At 44.4% G+C, this 21,644-nt stretch overlaps 1 protein-coding gene across 1 annotated transcript in view; it reads right to left on the minus strand.

The window, feature by feature from the left end:
- The window catches only part of RHEB (Ras homolog, mTORC1 binding), a 42,597-nt gene extending 21,186 nt beyond the window's left edge, over nucleotides 1–21,411 (minus strand). The window contains exon 1 of the mRNA XM_054725941.1: nucleotides 21,220–21,411. Within this exon, the coding sequence (XP_054581916.1) occupies nucleotides 21,220–21,271 (52 nt within the window). The 5' untranslated portion in view covers nucleotides 21,272–21,411. The remainder of the gene's footprint in view (nucleotides 1–21,219) is intronic.
- Nucleotides 21,412–21,644: the final 233 nt, after the last annotated feature.

Consider the following 21,644-nt stretch of genomic DNA (forward strand, 5'->3'; position numbering starts at 1 on the left):
GGTGAGTCTCACCTGCAGGGGTGAGGGGAAGGGAGGATAGCCTCAGGAGTTAGCACAGGAAATTTAGGAAGCCACAACCAAATTGAAAAGAAAATCCTATACACTAAACAAGACAGCATGAGATAAATAGTTACAGCTAACAAGTGGACCACATTTTAAAAACACAATTACTGGCTCATATCTAAAGAAGAGTTCCTCATTTATACCACAGAGGGCACAGAGTATTTGCCTGGCTAACTTCACATTTAACTTGAAAACATAAGCAATCATTCTGGCAAAAGCAGACAATGTAATCCACCTGAATCAAATGGAGGATGACAGCACACTCTTCCTGAGTAACTGGGACACCAGATCGGAAACCCCAGTCCTCAGGGAGCAGCTGGATTTCTCAATCAGCCGGGCCTAGGAGAAAGCGCTAATTCATCCAGAAGTGGGACTGAAGAAAAGCTAAGTCTCCCTTGGGTTTCTCCTCCACTGGACTCTCCCCTATGGGGAGATCATTAATTATTTAAATTAAGAAGGGACAGGTAGGCTACATTTGCTGACATGACAGCTGTTTTCTGCTGTTTCCATTAAAAGCAGAATTATTAGGCAACCAGTGTTGAAATCTTCAAGTCAGCACTAACTGATAATTAATCTTAGTAAATGAACCCCACTGCTCATAGTGTCCTCAGTCCTGGTTCTAGTAATTTCTGGCTTTAAGGGACGTCCTCATCTAGAGCAGTAATTTGGCTCCTTTGGCCAAGTTTTCCAATGCAGTTTGCTTGCAGCTACAAAAGGCCCTGTTGACCTACAGCAAATTATATTATTTACTTGATCACCTTTTATAGTTTTCCTCATAATAACCTCCTACATCTATTTGGGCCTTTGTCCTTGTCAAATTCACATTCTGGAACACTAATTATTTCCCAAAGATGTTTTAGCACCGATCAAGCTCTCAGAGGCTCACAGGTTTGTATAGCCTGGGGAGAATCTCAAACTCCGGACCAACTCTTGGAGAAATGCTAAATGATAACAATACAGGCGTGAGCTGAAGTAAACTGAAAAGCAGCACATACCTGGATGTGTGTATCAACACAGAGACAAGTCTTCTAATTTGATAACACATTATGCAAGATTTGGAAATAATGTAACCCAGTATCCCACAATAACTTTCTAATACTCTTTCTCAAAACTAAAAACCACCTTAACTTTAAAAAATCATAAAAACAATTAAAAAAAAAGTCTCACCTAAACTTTTACCAGGTAAAAACTGCACAGTAACATATACACCGAGTGGCCAGATTATTATGATCTCTGAACGCATAATAATCTGGCCACTCGGTGTATATCCTATATAATAAAAGGCTAATATGCAAATTGTCCCCTTGACCAGGAGTTCGACCAGCAGGCAGGCTGGCCAACCGCCCATCATGTCCCCTCCCCCTGGCCAGGCTGGCCGGACCCCACCCATGCACGAATTCATGCACCAGGCCTCTAATACACACACACACACACACACACACACACACACACACACACACACACACACACTGAGTGGCCAGATTATTATGCATTCAGAGATCATAATAATCTGGCCACTCAGTGTATTTCACAATGACAATATGGCACAGAACGTTTTTCCACCCAATATTTTCATTACAGAAGATGTATTTTCAAGGTTGTCAACTAAATCTCATACTTCATGATCACTGCAAAACAGGTACTGTTTACACAAAACACTTGTTTTCAGATGAATTCTGAACTAGTTTTCATGCTTATTCTCCTAAAAACCCCCAACCACTTGTACATTACTCTCCTTCCCCCTGAAACCCACACTCTCTGGAACCATAGGATATACCAGAGAGGAGAGGGTTTCAATCTAGCAACTAGTTTATCAAGTCACTGGGCAGAAGGTCCACGAGGACCACATGGTCTATCTGGGACACAACCCATTCCAAGGCCTGCTTTCACTTTCACTTCAATTTCCTCCCATCAGCTTACAGAACTTTGATGTCCATGTGCACAAGCTGTCCTAACAGTTTAGCTTCAAAGCTCACTGGTCTTGCCACAAAAAACTGTCTCCATGCCACTTCAGTGACCCACCTCAGGAGCACACCATCGCGTGGTGACCACCGGTGACTCCACCTCCCATATCTACACGCACCGATCAGCAAGCAGGGCAGCATTCTGCCAGTGCCTCACTTTCTGACTCTAATCCCGACCATCCCTGGAAGCGATGTTTTCCCACCAGGTCACGAAATCCACATACTGTGCTACAATCAGCACCGTTTTCAAAGAAACAGGAACACCAGAGTGGAATGTAAATAAGAAAGGTGTTATGAAACTTTGGATCAGTTAAACTCACATTCGTGATTGCGGGGCAAAGTAAAATGTATTTCTTACTACAGACCACAGTGAAAAAGGCTAGGAATATACTACTCTAAATGATTATACCCCGAATCTCCAATCTCCACCATTTCCTTCCCTATCAGTTGAAGCCCCAAGATCAATCACTGCCCACTAGCCTTTCTTCCCATTTCCATTCCCTAGGGCCTAGGCCCTCCAATAAACTGTGTGATTTAATCACTTGCTTTGAGCCTATTGGACTCAGCTGCAGGCAAGTCCTACAACTATGTGGGTTAGAGACCAATCTTTTTTTAAAAATATATTATATTGACTTTTTACAGGGAGGAAAGGAGAGGGATAGAGAGCTAGAAACATCGATGAGAGAGAAACATTGATGAGCTGCCTCCTGCACACTCCCTACTGGGTATGTGCCCGCAACCAAGGTACATGCCCTTGACCGGAATCGAACCTGGGACCCTTGAGTCCACAGGCCGACGCTCTATCCACTGAGCCAAACCAGCTAGGGCGAGACCGCTCTTAAGCTTTGGTGTATGCCTGCACCCCCACCACGTCCTGTCATCTCAGGAACCCTCTCTGTGCTTCCTTTTCTCCTACAACAGCCAAGTTTCCTAGCAGCGTCACAGGGTAACTTACTACAAATTCTTGAGTCCCACCCAAACCTACAGGATGGGAATATTAATCCCCTACCCATTCTGCTGCACACTACAGTTTAAGAACCACTGCCCTCTGGCAAAAGTTCAAATTGAACAGATCACCCTAACTTCTCCAGCCTCCAGGCTGCTCCCAAATCCTCCAGTTCCTCCCAGCAGCTCAGACCATAAGCACTTAAAGTAACACTTGTTATGGACCAGGTACTAGAATATAGCCATGAATAAGGGGTAATGCCTAACCTCAGGTCACCTGCTGTGACCACCTCTACTTCCCAGATCAGTCAATGTGAACAATTACTGCAATAGTTGAATGGGTTGTGCCGTGCAGCTCCTCCTTCGGCCTGGTCCTCTTTACATTTGCCGACGTATCAAAGGAAAAGGTCAGCACACTCTTCTTCCCACAAAAGCTGCTCTAGCCCCTTGTCCTCGAGATCCCATTCCCTCCTGGTCTTCCCCTAAACCCCCCTCCCTCCTGAAATAACTATTCTTGGTTTCTCCATTGGTTTACCCCATTCCATGTGCTTTGTTCACAGTGCCTCTGAAATATTTAAATAGCTTTCAAGTCCAAGTTGGTATACCGACTTCCGTTCCCACTTTTCTCTCTGCACTACAAATAGCTCTTGTTGGGTGCTGCAGTTGTTGGGTGTCCACGCTTGACCATGAGTGCACTCTACAGAAATGATCTCAGTCACTTAAAGCTCCAGTCTACTAACCCAAGTTAAACACACCCATGGAGACACATTTGACCTGTGTGGCCTGTAGTAATTGGACAGTAACACCTGAAAAGTGTGTAGACCCTGGTTTAAGGAGCCTTCAAGGAAAATGTCAGGCAAGTAGAGGATGTGGGACTTCCCATTTCTACCAAGCTCCCCAGTGATGCTGATCTCCAAACCAAGTTCTCCAGTTTAGAGTGCCGGTTTTCAAATTTAGCTGCACTCTGTTATCACCTAGGAAATTCCAAAAATCACCCCAGTAGTTCTGACTAAACTAGTACAAGGTGCAGCCACCACCTTATTAAAGCCAAGGTCAAGGATGGCTAAATAAAGAGATGAAAGAACTTCTGTTCTTTTTAAAAATATTTATTTATTAAATATATTTTTACTAGTGGCCCAGTGCACGAAATTCGTGCACATTAAAAGGGAATGAGTCACATCCCCGGCCAGCGCCGGGTGAGGATGCGGCCTCACATCCCCAGCTGGCGCCGGGTGGGGACACAGCGTCAAGTCCCCACGTACGCAGCCTCCTGCTGATTGGTCGTTATGGCATGAGGGCATCATGACATTTGCATATTAGCCTTTTATTATATAGGACTAGTAGCCCGTTTGCACGAAGATTCGTGCAACAGACCTTCATTCACCTGGCTGCCTGCACCAGTTTTCTGCCAGCACCGGGGACCCAGGCCTTGGCCTCGGGTGGTGGCCTTGGGCTCGGCCACACCCAGCGTCCCTGCGACCAATCGCAGGAGCCGACCCCCAGTGGTCTCCCGCGATCGGCGCAGGCTCCCCGCTGGCTTTCCCGGCCTTGGGCTCCGCCACACCCCAACGTCCCTGCAACGGTTTCCTGGTGGGCGTGGCTGATGGGCGTGGCTTGGGCGTAGCGAAGGTGCGGTCAATTTGCATATTTGTCTATTATAAGGTAAGATTGATTTGAGAGAGGAAGGGGGAGGGAGAGATTGGAACATCATGAGAGTCCTAGCCCGTTTGGCTCAATGGGTAGAGCATTGGCTTGTGGACTCAAGGGTCCTGGGTTCGAGTCCAGTCAAGGGCACATGCCCGAGTTGCAGGCTTGATCCCCAGTAGGGAGCATGCAGGAGGCAGCCATTCAATGATTCTCTTTCATCATTGATGGTTCTCTCTCTCCCTCCCTCTGAAATCAATCTATACTAATAAAAGGGTAATATGCTAATTAGAATGGGTCGACCGGCCATCTTCTGGATGTCCGACTTCCTTCCGGACAAAGCCATGGTGGTGGGGGCCGAGGAAGAGGCAGTTAGGGGCGATCGGCTGGCAGGGGAGGGCAGTTGGGGGCATTAGGCAGGCAGGTGAGTGGTTAGAAGCCAGTGGTCCTGGATTGTGAGTCGGACATCCCCCGAGGGGTCCTGGATTGGAGAGGGTGCAGGCCAGGCTGAGGAACCCCCCTCCCCCGTGCATGAATTTTGTGCACTGGGCCTCTAGTAAAAATATATTAAAAAAAAGAAACATTGATGAGAGAGAATCATCAACTGGCTGCCTCCTATACACCCCTTACTGGGGATTGGCCCACAACCTGGGCATGTGCTCTAACCAGGAATTGAACCATGATCTCCTGGTTCATAGGTTGATGCTCAACCACTGAGCAACACCAGCTGAGCCAAGAACCTCTGTTCTTGAATTGACTGACCACTCAGTCAACCACGAGTCTTCCACTTATGTGTGTAAGTAACTTTCCTTACTGTTTAAGAAGTGTGAGTTAAATTAATTTGTAATCTAAGAACCTAATTGATTACAATATTAATCTGTATTACAATAAAACTGAAATATTTAATGTCTTTTTATGAACATCATTCCTCTATTTGATAAATTTATATTTTACAGAAATAGGAGTCTTCTCTCTAGGAGTCATCACTGCTTTAATCTTAACACTTGACCCCACATTCACTCTTAATTGACAGAATCTAGACATAAAATTCCTCAAGAAACTTAGGTCTTTGTAAAAGAACTAGGCATCAGGTATGCCCTCATAATGGACTTGAGTAACCACCATAAGATGCCAATGCAAAAACTTAAAGGAAGCTGCTGACCACTGGGGCCACGTTTTTGTGTTTGGGAAAGGGTGGCAATTGGGACATGTTCCAGTCACCGATTCCCTACCAGGAACCATGCAAGCTCCCCATAGAGGACCCTGGACTGGGGCCAGATGAAGGCTGATGAAAAACCCAAATGATGCAAGGGATAGAGATAGGAGGACAGGGGAAGTCAGCGCAAAGAGGAACCTGGCAATACTAGGTTCATGACTACATGAAGAACTGTTATAAGAAAAAACACCCATCAAAATCATTGGAATAGCCGAAACCGGTTTGGCTCAATGGATAGAGCGTCGGTCTGCGGACTGAAGGGTCCCAGGTTCGATTCTGGTCAAGGGCATGTACATTGGCTGCGGGCACATCCCTGGTGGGGGGTGTGCAGGAGGCAGCTGGTCGATGATTCTCTCTCATCGATGTTTCTGGCTCTCTATCCCTCTTCCTTCCTCTCTGTAAAAAATCAATAAAAATATATTAAAAAAAAAATCATTGGAATAGGTGAAATTGATTTTCTAAAGGTCTGGCGAAGACTTTAACAAAATAGTTAAGCATTTCCAAAGAGATTATTGAAGGCATCACTTCTATTTTAAAAACTTATGAAAAAAGACTAAACAGAATCAAGTGAATTTGAAAAAGTTCTTTCACAAACATTCTAAAGAAATGTTTAAAAAACCTAGGTAAATCTGTTGAAATAAGTTCCCACTATTTTACATAAAATATAGACCAATATACATTTCAAGGAAATAATAGAATTGTGGTAATCTTTACAGGGCAAAAAGTGTTCACCACGTAATAATCATTTTTTTTCCATTTCTAAGACTCCATTTATTCTAAAACACGTCATCTGCTGATGGCAGCTTTGGGGGAGGGGGGCAGGGGTTGATGAAAGTACACAATTAAAATTAGAATACAACTTATAATGTGTTCAACAAATGGCTATTAAATTCCAGTACTGCATTCCAAAGTCGATAAAGCTTTCCCCATACCATGATCAACACAGATCACCTTGAGTCCATAAACACTGACTGAAGTCCTATTCCATGGGTGATTCTGAAAAATATGTCAGTGCAGTACACCCAAATGCCAGCTAGAGGCATTCTTAACAGAGAAACGCATTCATCTTAACAGGAAGAAACGTATTCATGTGAAAAGTCAAGCTCCTCTACATGTAAATTATACCTCAATAAAAAAGTATAAAAAAGAAAAACAAGACATTTATAGTTTTTTTACTAAACAGAATAGGACGGTGATGATTAGCTATGTGAGTGCAGGCAGTTTTCCTGAGTTTGTTTCCTCATTTGGAAGATGGAGATAATAACAGCATCTACTTTATAGATGGCTGTGAAAATTAAACGAAAATACATGCAGAATATCTAGTATGTAATAAGTACTCAATAAACATTATTAGTAATGCTTGTAAGACAAATATAAGCTGCTTAGGAGAAAAATGCATTTTAATAATTATGCCTAGTAATCTGAAATATAAGAAAATGACATATACTAACAACTACTTCAGCAGCAAAATACAAAAATCAATAAGTATAAAAATATAGCCCCCTCCCCAAGTAGAAAACTAGTGCCAATTTCTCCACTGCTGTGTAACAAACTGCCCCACACTGAGTGGCTGAAGCTGAGACCAGCATCCTCTTCATCTGTTTACGAGTCTACAGTTAAGGCTGCGCTCGACTGGGTCCTCTGCTGGTCTCGTAGTCACTCGTGGCGGCCAGGGCTAGACTTAGGTGGGCCAGCTGCACCTTCTCCCTTCCCAGTGTCCTCTCCCCAGGCCCTCCAGCATGTCACTGGAGGCTCCAGACAACACAAAAGCAGAAGCTAATGGCTTGTATGGAGCACAACCTGGCATTGGCATGAGCCTGCAGCATGCTGCAGTCCAGGAGTGCCACAGGGCTGGCACCAGTGCAGGAAGATGCTTCTCTGGGAGCCACCACAGAACACACATCAATAAATGGACCAGGTTTGCAAACAGCAGAGAGACTACAGAATCACCTGGGTTCTAAGTGGACTGCTCCCTGAATATATCATCACTGATGAAGAGCCAGAGCTGCACGGTTTACCAATGTGTCCCATACATGACAGCAATGACGATTAATGCTTGCCAAGTGCTGCATCCATTTCAGTAAAAATGTGTAATGCTGCCGACAACAGCATCGGGGCTGCAGCTTCCGTGAGGGGCGGTGTTATATACACACATGTATATACATCAGTCACCAAAGAAGCCTTTTAAAAAATAAAAAAGAACACACTCATCTCAGCATTCTGATTTAAAAGGAGTGCATAGGAGTTTCTGTGTGTTCTCCAACGGTGCCCCCTAGGCTTCTAATATACAGACCACCTGAATCTCCACCACATACAGGGTCAGATGAGGGCATGTGAAGCAGGTAATTCAAATTTTAATTGTTCACCACAACCTACAAGCGAGACATTGTTTTAAGAGTTTACAAAAACAGTTTCGCGTGAATTATCTCATTTGTGCCTATGAGTGAAGCATGGTTGACATCATCTTATTCTTTCTCACACCCCCTTCCCAATTTTTAAATAGATGCTAGGAGAGAAAAAACAACAAAACATACGAAAACCAAGGTGCAATTATTATGACAAAGACAAGACAGAGACTAACCAAGTAAAACTTGTTGATAAAATTATTACTCAAATACTCACTGGGTGCTTACTACCAAGCACTATGCTTCCAGATATATCCCCCTGAGAACACGAGAGATAAGTTTATAACATGAAAATAGATATGAGTTACAGAAATAAAAAAAATTATTAACTGTCAAGGTTATTATATTAAAAGGAAAAAAGTGCCCGAGCCGGTGTGGCTCAGTGGACAGAATGTCGGCCCGCAGACCCAGGGTCCCAGGTTTGATTCCGTTCAAGGGCACGTACCTGGGTTGCAGGCTTCTCCCCGGCCCGGGCCCTGGTCAGGGCTCATGCAAGAGACAACCAATCGATGTGTTTCTCTCACATCAATATTTCTCTCTGTCTTTCCCCCTCTCTTCCACTCTTTCTAAAAACTAATGGAAAAATATCCTCAGGTGAGGATAAATAAATAAATAAATAAATAAAAGGAAAAAAAGTGCTGCCAGGAAAGGCCATGAAACTGCCAAAGATGATTAAACAGGATACTCAAGCCGGGCCAGTGTGGCTCAGCAGTTGAGACCTGACCCATAACCGGGAGGTTGAGGGTTTGATTACCGGTCAGGGCACATACCCTAGCTGCGGGCTCAATCCCCAGCAGAGGGTGTTTTCTTTCTTAAGGATGTTTCTACCCCTCTATTTTCTCCCTTCCTCTCTCTCTGAAGTCAATAAAAACATATTTAAAAAAAAAACTTTAAAAAATAATAGGATACTCATCTCTATAGGGAGAGTTGGAGAGGAAGCCGATTTGGAAGGCAAGGGAGGTGATAGACCTGATAAACTGCAGGAAATTAAATATTTGGCAACAATAAAGAATAAATTTTGCTAGATTTGTGGGGAACTGGGAAGAAGGTTGAGGGTCAGGATGGGAAAGAGCTGAAAAAAGCAAACAAGAGATGAATCCTCAAATTTTAACACAATCTTTAACATATTAAAGAGCATAAAGTTTAAGACTGATCAAAACTAGTAATGACAAAAAATTAGGACATCAAGTGATAAAGCGTATTCACCATCAGCATGAATAATTATAAATATTACTAGAGGCCCGGTGCATGAAAATTCATGCACTGGAGGGGAGATCCCTCAGCCCGGCCTGCCCCTCAGTCTGGGAGCCCTCAGGGGTGGGAGGCGGCCCGGCGATCAGGGGAAGGCAATGCCCCATCACAGCTCTGCTGCTGCCACTGCTGACAGCGCAAGCCTCCGCTGGCCCTGGTTACCTTAGCCTCGGGCAACCCTGGGCAGCTGGGCAGCTGACATCTGAGGCTTGCCTGCGCTTTGGGCCGGCCCTGGGCGGCTGGGGGCTGAGGGGACTGGGCACTGCCATCTTGTGGCTGTGGGCGCCGCTATCTTTGAGGGTGTGGCAGTCAATTAGCATATTCCCTCTTTATTAGATAGGATTTCCTCAAGAGTTCTTCCAAATCTGCTGAGTCCATTTACTAACGACCCTGGCATTCCTCACTGTACTTGCACTGTCCACCAGCGAGCAGCCACCAGCCACAGGTGGACAGTGAGCACTCGAAACGTGGCCAGTCCTAATGGAGATAGGTCATAGTATAAAATGTACATAAGACTTGAAAACTTAGCATAAACAATGTAAAAATATCAATATTCATTACATACTGAAATAATATTTTGGACATATTGGGCTAAATTATATTAAATTATTTTCACCTCTTTCTTTTTACTTGTTTAATGTGGCTACTAGAAAACTTTAAGTTCCACATGTGGCTTGCATTCTATTTCTATTGGACAATGCTGCTCAATACCATAGTTGAAGGGATAGGAACATCCTACTTGTATAAACACAGCTGCCTACAAGAAAGATTTCCAGAGATCTAAGAAATAGAAGGTATGTTCATTTTGTCCAATTTTTTAGGATAATGCTCATTCAGAAACATGGTAAGAGTAAGAAAACAATTTATTTCTTAAATATATTCACACATTTTGGTAGCAATTATGCAAAATGAAAAGGTTTAGACACGGAGCCCAACTTCCTCTTCCCCCAGCAGGAAAATGGAAACAGCCTGTAGTCAGTCAGGAACCCTCAGCACCCTCCCCGGCACAGGGAGCAGTGTGCGGCCAAATAGGTTTTGCAACCTCCTTTGCTGCCAAGGCAACAACCCTGCAGTATGAGGGTATGTTGGGGCAGATCCTCAGGCAACATGAGGACCCAGGAGCAGCACACCCCAGAACCCCAGTTGCAGGAGCAGCCACCTGTCTCCAGACCATCGAAAAGACAAGGCAAGTGTATGGACTGGTAGGTAGACCATCGCCAAATCCTGGTTCTTTTCTACCATTTCTCATTTTAGCCAGTGGCACCATTACCCACTCAGGCACTCATGCTAACCACCTAATGTTATCCTCAACATCGCCCACATCAAAGTTTGATTCTTCCTCTAATTAACAATCTTTAACATATTAAAGAGCATCTCAAATCTGTCTCCTCTTCATCTCACCAGCACTCCACTAGTCCATGACACCTTTAAAAAATATATTTTTATTGATTTCCGAGAGGAGGGGAGAGGGAGGGAGAGAGAGACAGAAACATCAATGATGACAGAGAATCATTGATTGGCTGCCTCTTGCACATGCCACACTGGGGATTGAGCCCACAACCTGGGCACATGCCCTGACCGGAAATCGAAAAGCGATCTCCTGGTTTATAGGTCCACACTCAAACACTGAGCCACACTGCTGGGCTGTCCGTGAGACCTTGATGGTGAACTTCATCAATAGACCTTGATGGCTGTCTTCCCACTTCCATTCCCGACCGCCTTCATCCCTGACACAGAGCAGTGGGAGGGATCCTGTTGAGGATATAAAACAGGAGAAGCAAACTACAGACCAGGGGCCAAATTTGCTCAGCCTATGAGCTACGAATAAGAATGGTTTTTAGATCTTTATTTTATTTTTATTGTGTTAATCCTCACTTGAGGATATATATTCTATCGCTTTTCAGAGAGTGGAAAGGAGGGAGGGAAGAGGAGAGAGAAAAAAACCCAGATAGATGTCTCAAGACACACTGACTGGTTGCCTCCAGCACACACCCTAATGGGGGCAGGGAGTGAACCAGTACCCCAGGTATGTGCCCTTGACCCGCAACCCGCAACCCGAAACCTTCTGGCACGGGCTTACACTCTAACCACTGAACACCACCACCCAGGGCTGGTTTTTACATCTTTAAATAGCTGAAAAGAATCAATATGTCATACCATGTAAAAATTAGATGAAATTCAAATGTTAGTGTCTATAAATAAAGTTTTTTTTTTTAAAGGGATAGATTTTTAAAAAAATATATTTTATTGATTTTTTACAGAGAGGAAGGGAGAGAGATAGTTAGAAACATCGATGAGAGAGAAACATCGATCAGCTGCCTCTTGCACACCCCCCACTGGGGATGTGCCCGCAACCAAGGCACATGCCCTTCACCGGAATCGAACCTGGGACCCTTCAGTCCGCAGGCCGACGCTCTATCCACTGAGCCAAACCAGTTTCGGCCATAAATAAAGTTTTATTGGCACACAGCCACGTCCATTTGTTTATATACTGTCTGTAACTGCTGTGTGCTACAAAAGGCAGAGGGAATAGTTGCAAAAGAGGCCATGTGGCCTACAAAGCCTGACATAAATTTACCATCTGGCCTTTTACAGAAAACATTTGCCACGCCTGGTATAGACAAATCACCTTATTGCTGCTTACAACCCTTCAGTGACTTTCCACGTTTCTAGGAAAAGTCTAAAACTTCCAACAGGGCCACAAAGCTGTTCTTGGTAGACAATTGGCATACAGATTAGTCCCACGTGATCTCCTTGCCATTCACATCTTACTCTTCTCCTCATTCACCAGTCAACACCCGGCCTTCCCTTTACTTCTCCTGAGTGCCAAGCTCTTTCTCAACCCCAGGAGGTCTGCACATGCTGTTCCTTTCTACTTACTGGAAGGCCCTGCCCTTCTCCTGCCCCCATGCTCCCCACCCTCTACCCACCAACTCCAGCTTTAAAGACAGCTTGCTAGGGACAATTCTTCCGCCCCACCCATGGTTATGTTAGCTCTCCCTTGAATTATTTCTCTAAGCATTTATTCCAATTGTTTTTAAATAGTAATTTGTGTTATTATTTAGTGTTGGTTCTGGAACCACTGCTTAAATTTAAATCCTAGCTCTGCCACTTAATAACTGACCTAGGCCAAATCATTTAACCTTTCTGTAGCTCAGTTTCCTGCTCTGCAAAATAGGCATAATAATGGTACTTACCTCACAGAGTCCAGTAAGTACTTTAAAACACCCGCCAATATCATTACTAGATTGAGGCTCCCTGAGGGCAGAGATCAGGACGGCCCTAGCTTTTGTGACTAGTGTAGGGCCTGGTACACAGTGATGTACACCTATCTGAATTACATGTGACACTTAAATCACACCCTGTTCTCTTCAAACAGTCATTTTAGAAATTCAATCTTTTGGGGACTGAAATCCTCTGGATAGAAGATGGATGATAAAAGCCCTTGACTCTTCCCCTAGAAATACGCACATCTCAGGGAAGCTCATGAACGGCAAGTGAAGAACCATGACTCTAAGCTGACACTGGTCTTCAACACATGCCACCCAGACTGCAGAGAAGGTATACCAGTGGCTCAGAATTCACAGCGAGAGCACGGCCAGCTAAAATGTTCAGAAACGGAATCCAGGTCTCTCTCGGCCTGTATACACACAGGAGGTTCCTTCTGAAATGTAAACACTAGGCTTTAATTTCAGGACTTGAATTTTTTGGTCCTCCTGCCATCCAGTATCAAGCTCAGAGATGTTGTCAACCACTCCTGCCTCCTGGTATACTCCAAGCCACACAAACCAGGTCAGAAATTCACCATCCCACATCTAGTTACTTCCCAGCAGACAGACCAGAAAGTCCATAGTGTGTTCCACTTCCGCTCATGCCAGGGAGTGTCTCCAGTTTGCCAAGGTCATTCTGAATCCTCTCCATCTTGATGTTAAGCCATGGCTGAATTTCGCCATATGTTTTATCCAATAACTCATACAAGTCATGAACAAGAATAAAGAGAACCTATATTTTAAAATATTCTCTTTAAAATAAATTCCAAATGTGATTGAGATTTGAAGAAAAGTAAGTGATCAGCCAGATGCACTTATATCTAAGACATACAAGTGTTACAAAAGCATTACCAGTATGTGTTACAAAAGCATTTCCATTTCAGAAAACTGTATTAACTGTAAAAGCCAGTATCTTTATTTCCATGTTCACAAATTATTTACCCTGCCATCACCGTTAGTACTTTTAATCTTGCAAACACCAATTTGTTTAGAAATTCCACCCCTACACCTCAGGCTTTCTTCAAGTAAGTAAGCACAAGAGAAATGGGGGAAGGGTGGCGGGGAGGTAAGGGAACTCAATTATATTACAGTTACACCTCCAACCAAGGACAGGTAGGAGTGAACTTTGTTGAGATCCTTAAATTGCCTACTTCTACTTGTCCAGAGCCCTACACAAGGATCCTTGAATGTCTGTGCTAAACCAACATCAATTTAGACTTCACATACCAACGCCCTCCATCGAACTCTTTATCAGAAGCCCAATATACATTTAAAATATCAAAATACTAAAGTAGTATTTTTACACACAAAAAAATAAAATAAAATCGTATTCCAGGACCTCTGTGTTTTGATCTATTAAATTGTATTTCTAAATCAAACACTTCCTGTTGAAGGTACCCAGCAGTCTGCATTCTGACAGTTATTGGTTTAAGACAGCGATTTCTCTAGCAACTGTTAAGACTTAATTTGGTACTTCAGGATAAACTAGAAACAAGAATAAAGGTCCCCTTAAGTGAAGACTTCATAACGCTTTAACTTGTACAATCATGTCCAAGTTCAGTTTCGGTTTGGCCCTATAAATAAGTACAGTCTACTCATGAACAATATTAAAATCACTAACATTGTAGACCTACACTAAGGAAAGTGGTGAACGTTTTAACTGCACCATCGCAGGTAGAGGTGGCTGTTTTTACTTTCACCCTACCACCTGTATTTGAACCATGTCAGTATTAGTATACAGGTCTTGGGTACACTGCTATTCTCGGTGATTTTTATTATTTTGGGGGAGCCTCACTCTTACCAGGTCAAAAAACAACACACCCCAAATTGCACCACAATCAGAGGCCAAGTCAACCAGTACTGAGATATCATAACTCTCCTCAGGCTTTAGCAACTCCCTGCTTACTGCTCAGAAGAAATGACTCCCTAACGTTCCTGCCAGGCCCTGCAAAATCCAGCTACTGACTACCTTTCCAACTTCATTTCCTACTCCCACCTCATTATGCTCGAGCCACCCCCGCTTCCTTCTGTTGGACGCAGGCAGGCCAAGTTCTTCCTGTCCCCTCCCATCCTTGTCTCTCTTGCCCCATCCTTGCCTCAGGATGCTGCAGGGCCTCCTGGGAAGGCTCCTCAGCAGTCACCACAGCAGCTAGGATGCAGCTGGTCTTGATTCGACTCTGCACAACCGTGAGCAGTCTAGCAAGATTCTGTACACCACAGTTTAATGGTTCTCCAAGTGCAGCCTGCAAACCTCCGTGGGGTGGAAACCTTTTCAAGGAACTCATGAGGTCAAAGCTATTTTCATAAAAATGCTACGATATTATCTGCCTTTTAAACTATTTTCATATTTGCAGTAATGGTGCAAAACCAATGGTGGGTAATACCATTAGCTTGGTACCCCTCAGCACAAATCAGGACAGTGGGAGCAAGCTGTAGAAAGTCACCATGTTCTTCACTACCATGTACCCACATTAAAAAAAAAACACAACCATTTTCACTTAACATGTTCTTGAGGAAGCAGTAAAATTATTACTTTTATTAAATCTTGACCCTTAAGAGAATGTCCTTTTAGTATTCTGCATGACAAAATAGGATATATGCACGGAGCATCCTGCTGCGTACTGAAGTGTGATGTTGTCTCCAAGCGAAGCAATTGGTTGTGAAGTGATCTGAAATAGCCACTTTACTCATGGAACACCATTTTTCCTTTCAAGACGGACCAAAAAACGATCATTATTTCAAATATGGGTACTTGGCAGACATTTTCTTGAAAATGAAAGAAATGAGACTGTCACTCCAAGTAAAACTGCTAGCACTTTGCCAACAATTAAATTCCATCTTTCAAGAGGAAATTAGGTTTGGAAAACTTGCATCACTCACGGTGAGCTTAACAGCTTCCCAATATCTAGATTTTTCTGAGACTGGTAATGATATTAAATGTGACTTTTAAAAGTATTTACATATTGAAATGTATCAAAATGTAGAAGGATCTACAAAACAGTGGACCAATATTTCCCAAATGACCAATGATGTAACAAAATCAGGCATGGGCAGAAGACCCATTCAAAGTGCAAAACAACCCAATAGAGTCCAATGTAACAAGGCAGAAACTTCATCCATATGATTTCATATTGCACACTACAACTAACCTTTAAGAAACTACCACCTATAAAGTTTTGGTGGGTTATCAAAGAATATCCACAATTACCTGAAAAAGCTACTAAAATATATCCCCCTTTCCCAATTATGTAGCTGTGCAGGCTGGACTCCCTTCATATACTTCATCAGAGTATCACATTGCAATGAAATGAACTCAGAGAAGATGAGAATCAGCTGTTTTTTATGGAAGGCAGCTATGCTCACCACTATACCACCAACGCCTTATCACTGTTTTTTAAACCAGACATTTAAAGATACTTGCAAAACTCTAAGACACCCTATCAAAACCCCAGTTGCTTTTTTTTCATAGAAACTGATGGAAATGCAAGGGACTCAGAAGAGCCAAAACAATCTTGAAAAAGAATAAAGTTAGAAGACTCACTCATCCCTATTTTGAAACTTACTACAACACTACAGTAATCAAGACTGTGATACTGGCATATGGACATACATATAGATCAGAGGAATAGAGTCCAGAAATAAATTTCCCCTCACATTTCTGGTCACTTAGTTTTTGACAAGGATGTCAAGACAATTCAATGAGGGAAGAATAGTCTTTTAAAAAAAAGGGGCTAAAAAAAGGGGGGGGGAGGGAGTTGGGACAACTTGATGCCCACATGCAAAAGAATGAAGTTGTACCTCTATTTCCTATCATAGTGGTCGGCAAACTCATTAGTCAACAGAGCCAAATAGCAACAGTACAATGATTTAAATTCCTTTTGAGAGCCGAAAACCGACTTCTGCGCATGGACCACGAAGTTTCAATCGCACTGTACGTGCGCGCCCACACGTGGTATTTTGTGGAAGAGCCACACTCAAGGGGTCAAAGAGCCGCACGTGGCTCGCAGGCCGCAGTTTGCCGACCACTGTCCTATCATATGCAAAAATTAACTCTGAATATATCATAAACTCAAATGTAAGAGCTAAAATACATAACACTGAGGAGAAATCGCAGTATTAAGTCCACACGGCCCTGGATAAAGCTTCAAAGGAAGCAAAAAGTTTCCATTCACAGAATGAAAGTTATTTGCAAATCATGTATGATACCACTCTGTTCCCATAAAGATGGCTAGAATAAAGAAAACAGACAATAACAAGTGTTGGTGATTGGTGAGGATGTGGAGAAACTGAAAGCAATGTCAATTGTTGATGGGAATATAAAAACGGCATAGCTGATTTGGAAAACAATTTGACAGTTCCTCAAAATGTTAAACATAAAGTTACTCTATGTTCCAGAAATTCCACTCCCAGAAATATACCCAAGATAAATAAAAACATACACTTCAACACTTAAGAAAAAATTTGTACAGGAATGTTCATAACAACATTATTCATAATAGCCAAAATGTAGAAACAACTTACGTGTCCATCAGTTGACGAATGTAGAAATAAAATGTGTTATATTCAAACAATGGAATATTATTTGGTAATAAAAAGGTAAACTCACAGAAACAGAAAGTGGATGCCAGGGGCTGAGGGGAAGGGAAGATAGGGAGTGACTGCTAATGGGCACAGTTTCTCTCTGGGGTGATGAGGGTAAGTATGGATGAGTATATCCTACATGGACAGTTAGTAACATTCAGCACTGAAAGTGATAACCACAAAGGCAAACTCTGGTTATTCTCTTGTACAGAACAATGAATGATTTTTAAAAAGTTAACAGCCAGCGTGGTTGAGTGTTCACCTATGAACCAGGAGGTCATGTTAGATGCCGGGTCAGGGCACCTGCCCCGATTGTGGGTCACTCCCCAGTAGGGGGCATGCAGGGGGCAGCTGATCAATGATTTTTTTCTCATCATTGATGTTTCTATCTCTCTCTCTCTCCCTCTCTGAAATAAATATATTTTAAAGTATATTCTCATTTGTGATAAAATACACACACACATATTTTAAAGTATAGCCCTAGCTGGTTTGACTCAGTGGATAGAGTGTTGGGCCTGCTGACTGAAGGGTCCTGGGTTCAATTCCAGTCAAGGGCACATACCTTGGTTGCAGGCTCAGGGCACGTGCAGGAGGCAACCAATCGATGTGTTTCACATTGATATTTTTTCCCCTCTCTAAAATCAATGGAAAAATATCCTCGGGTGAGGATTAAAAAAAAAAAAAGTATAAAAAAATTTCAAGCTTCAATGCAAGGTGACCACTGCAGGATTACCAACCCCCCATACACAACCTCAAAATGTTATTAAGCACTTGAACATACAATTTCACATACTAACAGATTTTATACATGTTTTACCTTAAAATATTTCAGTGAAATGTGTCCAAAAGGGATAATTTTAAAAGACAGTAAACGAGAACACAATTGGCTTGTACTCTATTTGGAACAAATTTGATGCTATCTTTTCTTGTGAAGTATACAAATCAAAGGAAGCATCTTCCCTACTACCTAAAACATCTGAGAAGGTAACACTTGGGAGTTATTTTTTGCTAAATTGCCTTTTATAAAACAGAGTGGTTTCATTTTCTCTCATGATTGTTCACACTCCTGTGATCCCCTCTGGTTAACCTCAGAGGCTTACATATGGCAAACCACCTTTGGATTATGCTCTGATGGTAAACTAGATTATCAAAGCCTCTCTAGAAAATTCCAGTGAAAGATGCACCAGATTTTATTTGAAGATAGTTACCTGACACTACAACTTTAACTTGATTAAGTTGCGTTACCTCCTACCCTGGGACTACTTGTTTGTATTAGAAACAATGGGTGTAAGGGAGCTGGGACGCTTGTCCACGGCTGAAACAATGAGCACAAAGCACTCCCTGAAAGCCAGCCTGCCTTATAGGTGACGTGTCCTTAAACGCTTAACACTGGAAACAACAGGAAAAGTACTTCAGGGGAAAATGAGTGTATAAATTATCTGAGAACTGTCTTTTCCTTACTGATAATTTCATCAGTGTTTAAAAGTCGTAACATTTAGTAGTTTTATCTGAAGGCAAAATTTAAAAATAAAGTCTGTGGCATGGTAAGTATTCACTAGTCAAAACGGCATAAGATATTTAATCAAGAGAACATTCTGAGAAAAGTATGGTTTCTAGTTGTGCTTTTTTCTACCACTCTACCCCACCAAAATGACACAACAGCTTAACAATACAAAATAACACAATTTAGAAACACAATACTCCAATTTCTCTAGTACAGCACCATCTGCAAGCAGACATGCCAGTAAACTCTTGGAGTCTGAATACTGAATCATTCCCCCAAGAGTGGCTAGTACATGGAATCAGGGAATTAATTACTTCCTTTTTGATGCTGGCAAAACAAAACAGAAGACCCCACAAACCACAAAGTGTCCTGGTTCATAACAAAGGTCAAGAACTCAAAAATCAAATACAAAGACTGGGAGTAATTGAACCTCTCCAAAATACCTTCACTTCACTCATCACTACCCTTGAAAGTAAATATGGAGAAAATGGAAGAGGTTACTATATCGAGGGCATAGAAAATAGGGACTAGAACTTAATCCGTGTCCCATGGGAGGCTACTTAGAAGAGTATTTAACAAACAGCAGTTCACACTAAATGTTTGTGAAGTGACCTGTCACATCTGGGTATTTAGGAGGGGGGTGACTAGAAGGAAGATAAAACAGAAGGATTTCAATTGAACATAAGGAACTTCTTCAGCAAAAGTAATAAAACAGTAAGACTTGCTTACTGAAGCCCAGAATCATCCCAAGAATTTCAAGGGGGTAAGTAAGTCTGGATCTTTGGGGCATCTTTTGAGTTGAAATCAGGGAGCCCAGGTACACGTCACCTGTAACCTGATTACTCAAGAGACTGCTAGCTTCAATTACTGGGCACTGCTTATGTGTTTGGATAGGGCTCACTCAAGAGCCAGGCTATGTCATAGTCCCGTTCTTCAAAACGCAGAGGAAATAGTACAGATAAGCAAGGGCTGGTGATTCCCGCCGCCAATAAAGGCGGAAAGGCGGGTTCCATATGGGCATTTGGGGAGCGGACGGTTAGCCACCCTAAAAGCCTCACTTGGACGCTCGGTACTGTGGGCGGCAGCTGCTAGGGCTGTCCCCGATCTTCCCCACATGAGCTTATGACTTGACACTGCACCTTACAAGAGGTGCCCCTGCGGCTCTGGGAACCTCCTATCTCTAACAAGTGCCTCTGATCCCTCGCGCCAGCGCTCGGAGGAAGCGTGACAAAAGGATGAGTAAGCAGGCTGCAGCCCATCTCGGTCAAAGAGCACAGACCCTGGCACGGGCGGCGGAAAACGGGGGGAGGAAGCAGAACAGAAAGTGGAGTCGGGGAGTTCTTCCAAGGAACTGTAGGCAGTTACAAGCTTTCCTACGGCAGCGGTGACCTCCTCCACCGTTGGTTCTAAACCCTCGCTTTCACCTCCTTCCTCCCTCTACGGCCAAGGGCACATTTTCCTTAGACAGTTACTTCTTAAAAACAACACGAAAACAAAATTCTCCAGGCTTCTGGTTGTCAAAGACAATACATAAGGCCTCACTCTGAAACACGGTTAAGTTCAACGGTTCTGCTTTCTCTCTCCATCTCTCTCTTTTTTTTGGGGGGGGGCATCCTGTCCACCCCGCACCCCATCACAGATCACCCCGCTTCGGCAAAGAGGCGACTGCCAGTAAGTTTCAAATATATGTCAACCTCTTGGGGAGAAACAACAACAAACTTTTGAATTACTTCAACTGCATGGTTACAAGTACCTGACCTTATTTTTCTCAGAAGAAAAATAGGGCACGGAGAGAGCAGACATGTATGTGTCCCTGCCTCCTCCTCCGCAGGCAGCACGCGGGGCTTCCGAAGACGGCTGCGTTTAGGGTTCGGTAGGAAACTTGCCCTCGGCAGCAAAACGTCCCCGGTTTCCTTTAGAATGTGAACTTCAACACAGACAGAGAACCCCGAGGTGCCGTTTCCTTTGTTAAAATCCCGCGGACTTGATTCACTTTGGGGCGGAAAGGCTGCTAGCAGCGATCGCGACCGCGCGCCGCGAAGAGGCGGGGAGACAGGTGCGACTCCTACCCCTGCGGGGGGCTGCGGCGGCTCCGGCAGCAGCGGACCCCTCCGGCGCCACCCCGGGCTCGGCCGAACCCCACTCCCTGACGTCCGCGGCCTCCCCGACGCGTCCTCCGCGCGCCCCGCCGCCCCGCGGGGCCCGGCCTCACCGCCGCCTCCGCTCAAAATGGATATGGCGGCGGCGGGCGGCTGGTTACGAAACGCGCGGCCGCCACATGGCCGCGCCGGCCCCCAACTTGGCCGGGCCCGCCGAGTCCCGGCGCCCAGGCGAGGCCGGGCCGGGCGCTAGGAGGCCGCGCCGCGCCGTCACTCACCCACAGACCGGTAGCCCAGGATCGCGATCTTCCGGGACTTGGACTGCGGCATCTTGGCGGCCTCCTCAGCCCCGGGCCAACCACATGAACCGCGGCGGCGGCGGCGGCGACTCCTGTGTTGCGATCGGCGGCGGCCGCGCCGGGGCAGAGCGGCATCCAGGGGCGGGGCGGGCGGGCGCGGCTGCCTCCGCTCCTCGCTCGCGCGCCCAACCGCCCGGAACCGCCGCGCGGCCCCGCCCCCAAACACGCCCACGTGACCGCCGCCGCCGCCCGTCCCTCCGCGGTCCGCGTCAGCTTCGCCCTGCCGGCCGCTCCCGCCCCCGAAACGCACGGAGGTGGGTCGGACGACGTTTTACTTTAAAGGGGAAAAGAAGGGACGCTGAGAAGCCTCGGGAAAAGTCACGACTGAAACTCGCTGCGTCATG

Source organism: Eptesicus fuscus, chromosome 14, assembly GCF_027574615.1.
Source record: "Eptesicus fuscus isolate TK198812 chromosome 14, DD_ASM_mEF_20220401, whole genome shotgun sequence".
Classification (NCBI taxonomy): domain Eukaryota; kingdom Metazoa; phylum Chordata; class Mammalia; order Chiroptera; family Vespertilionidae; genus Eptesicus; species Eptesicus fuscus.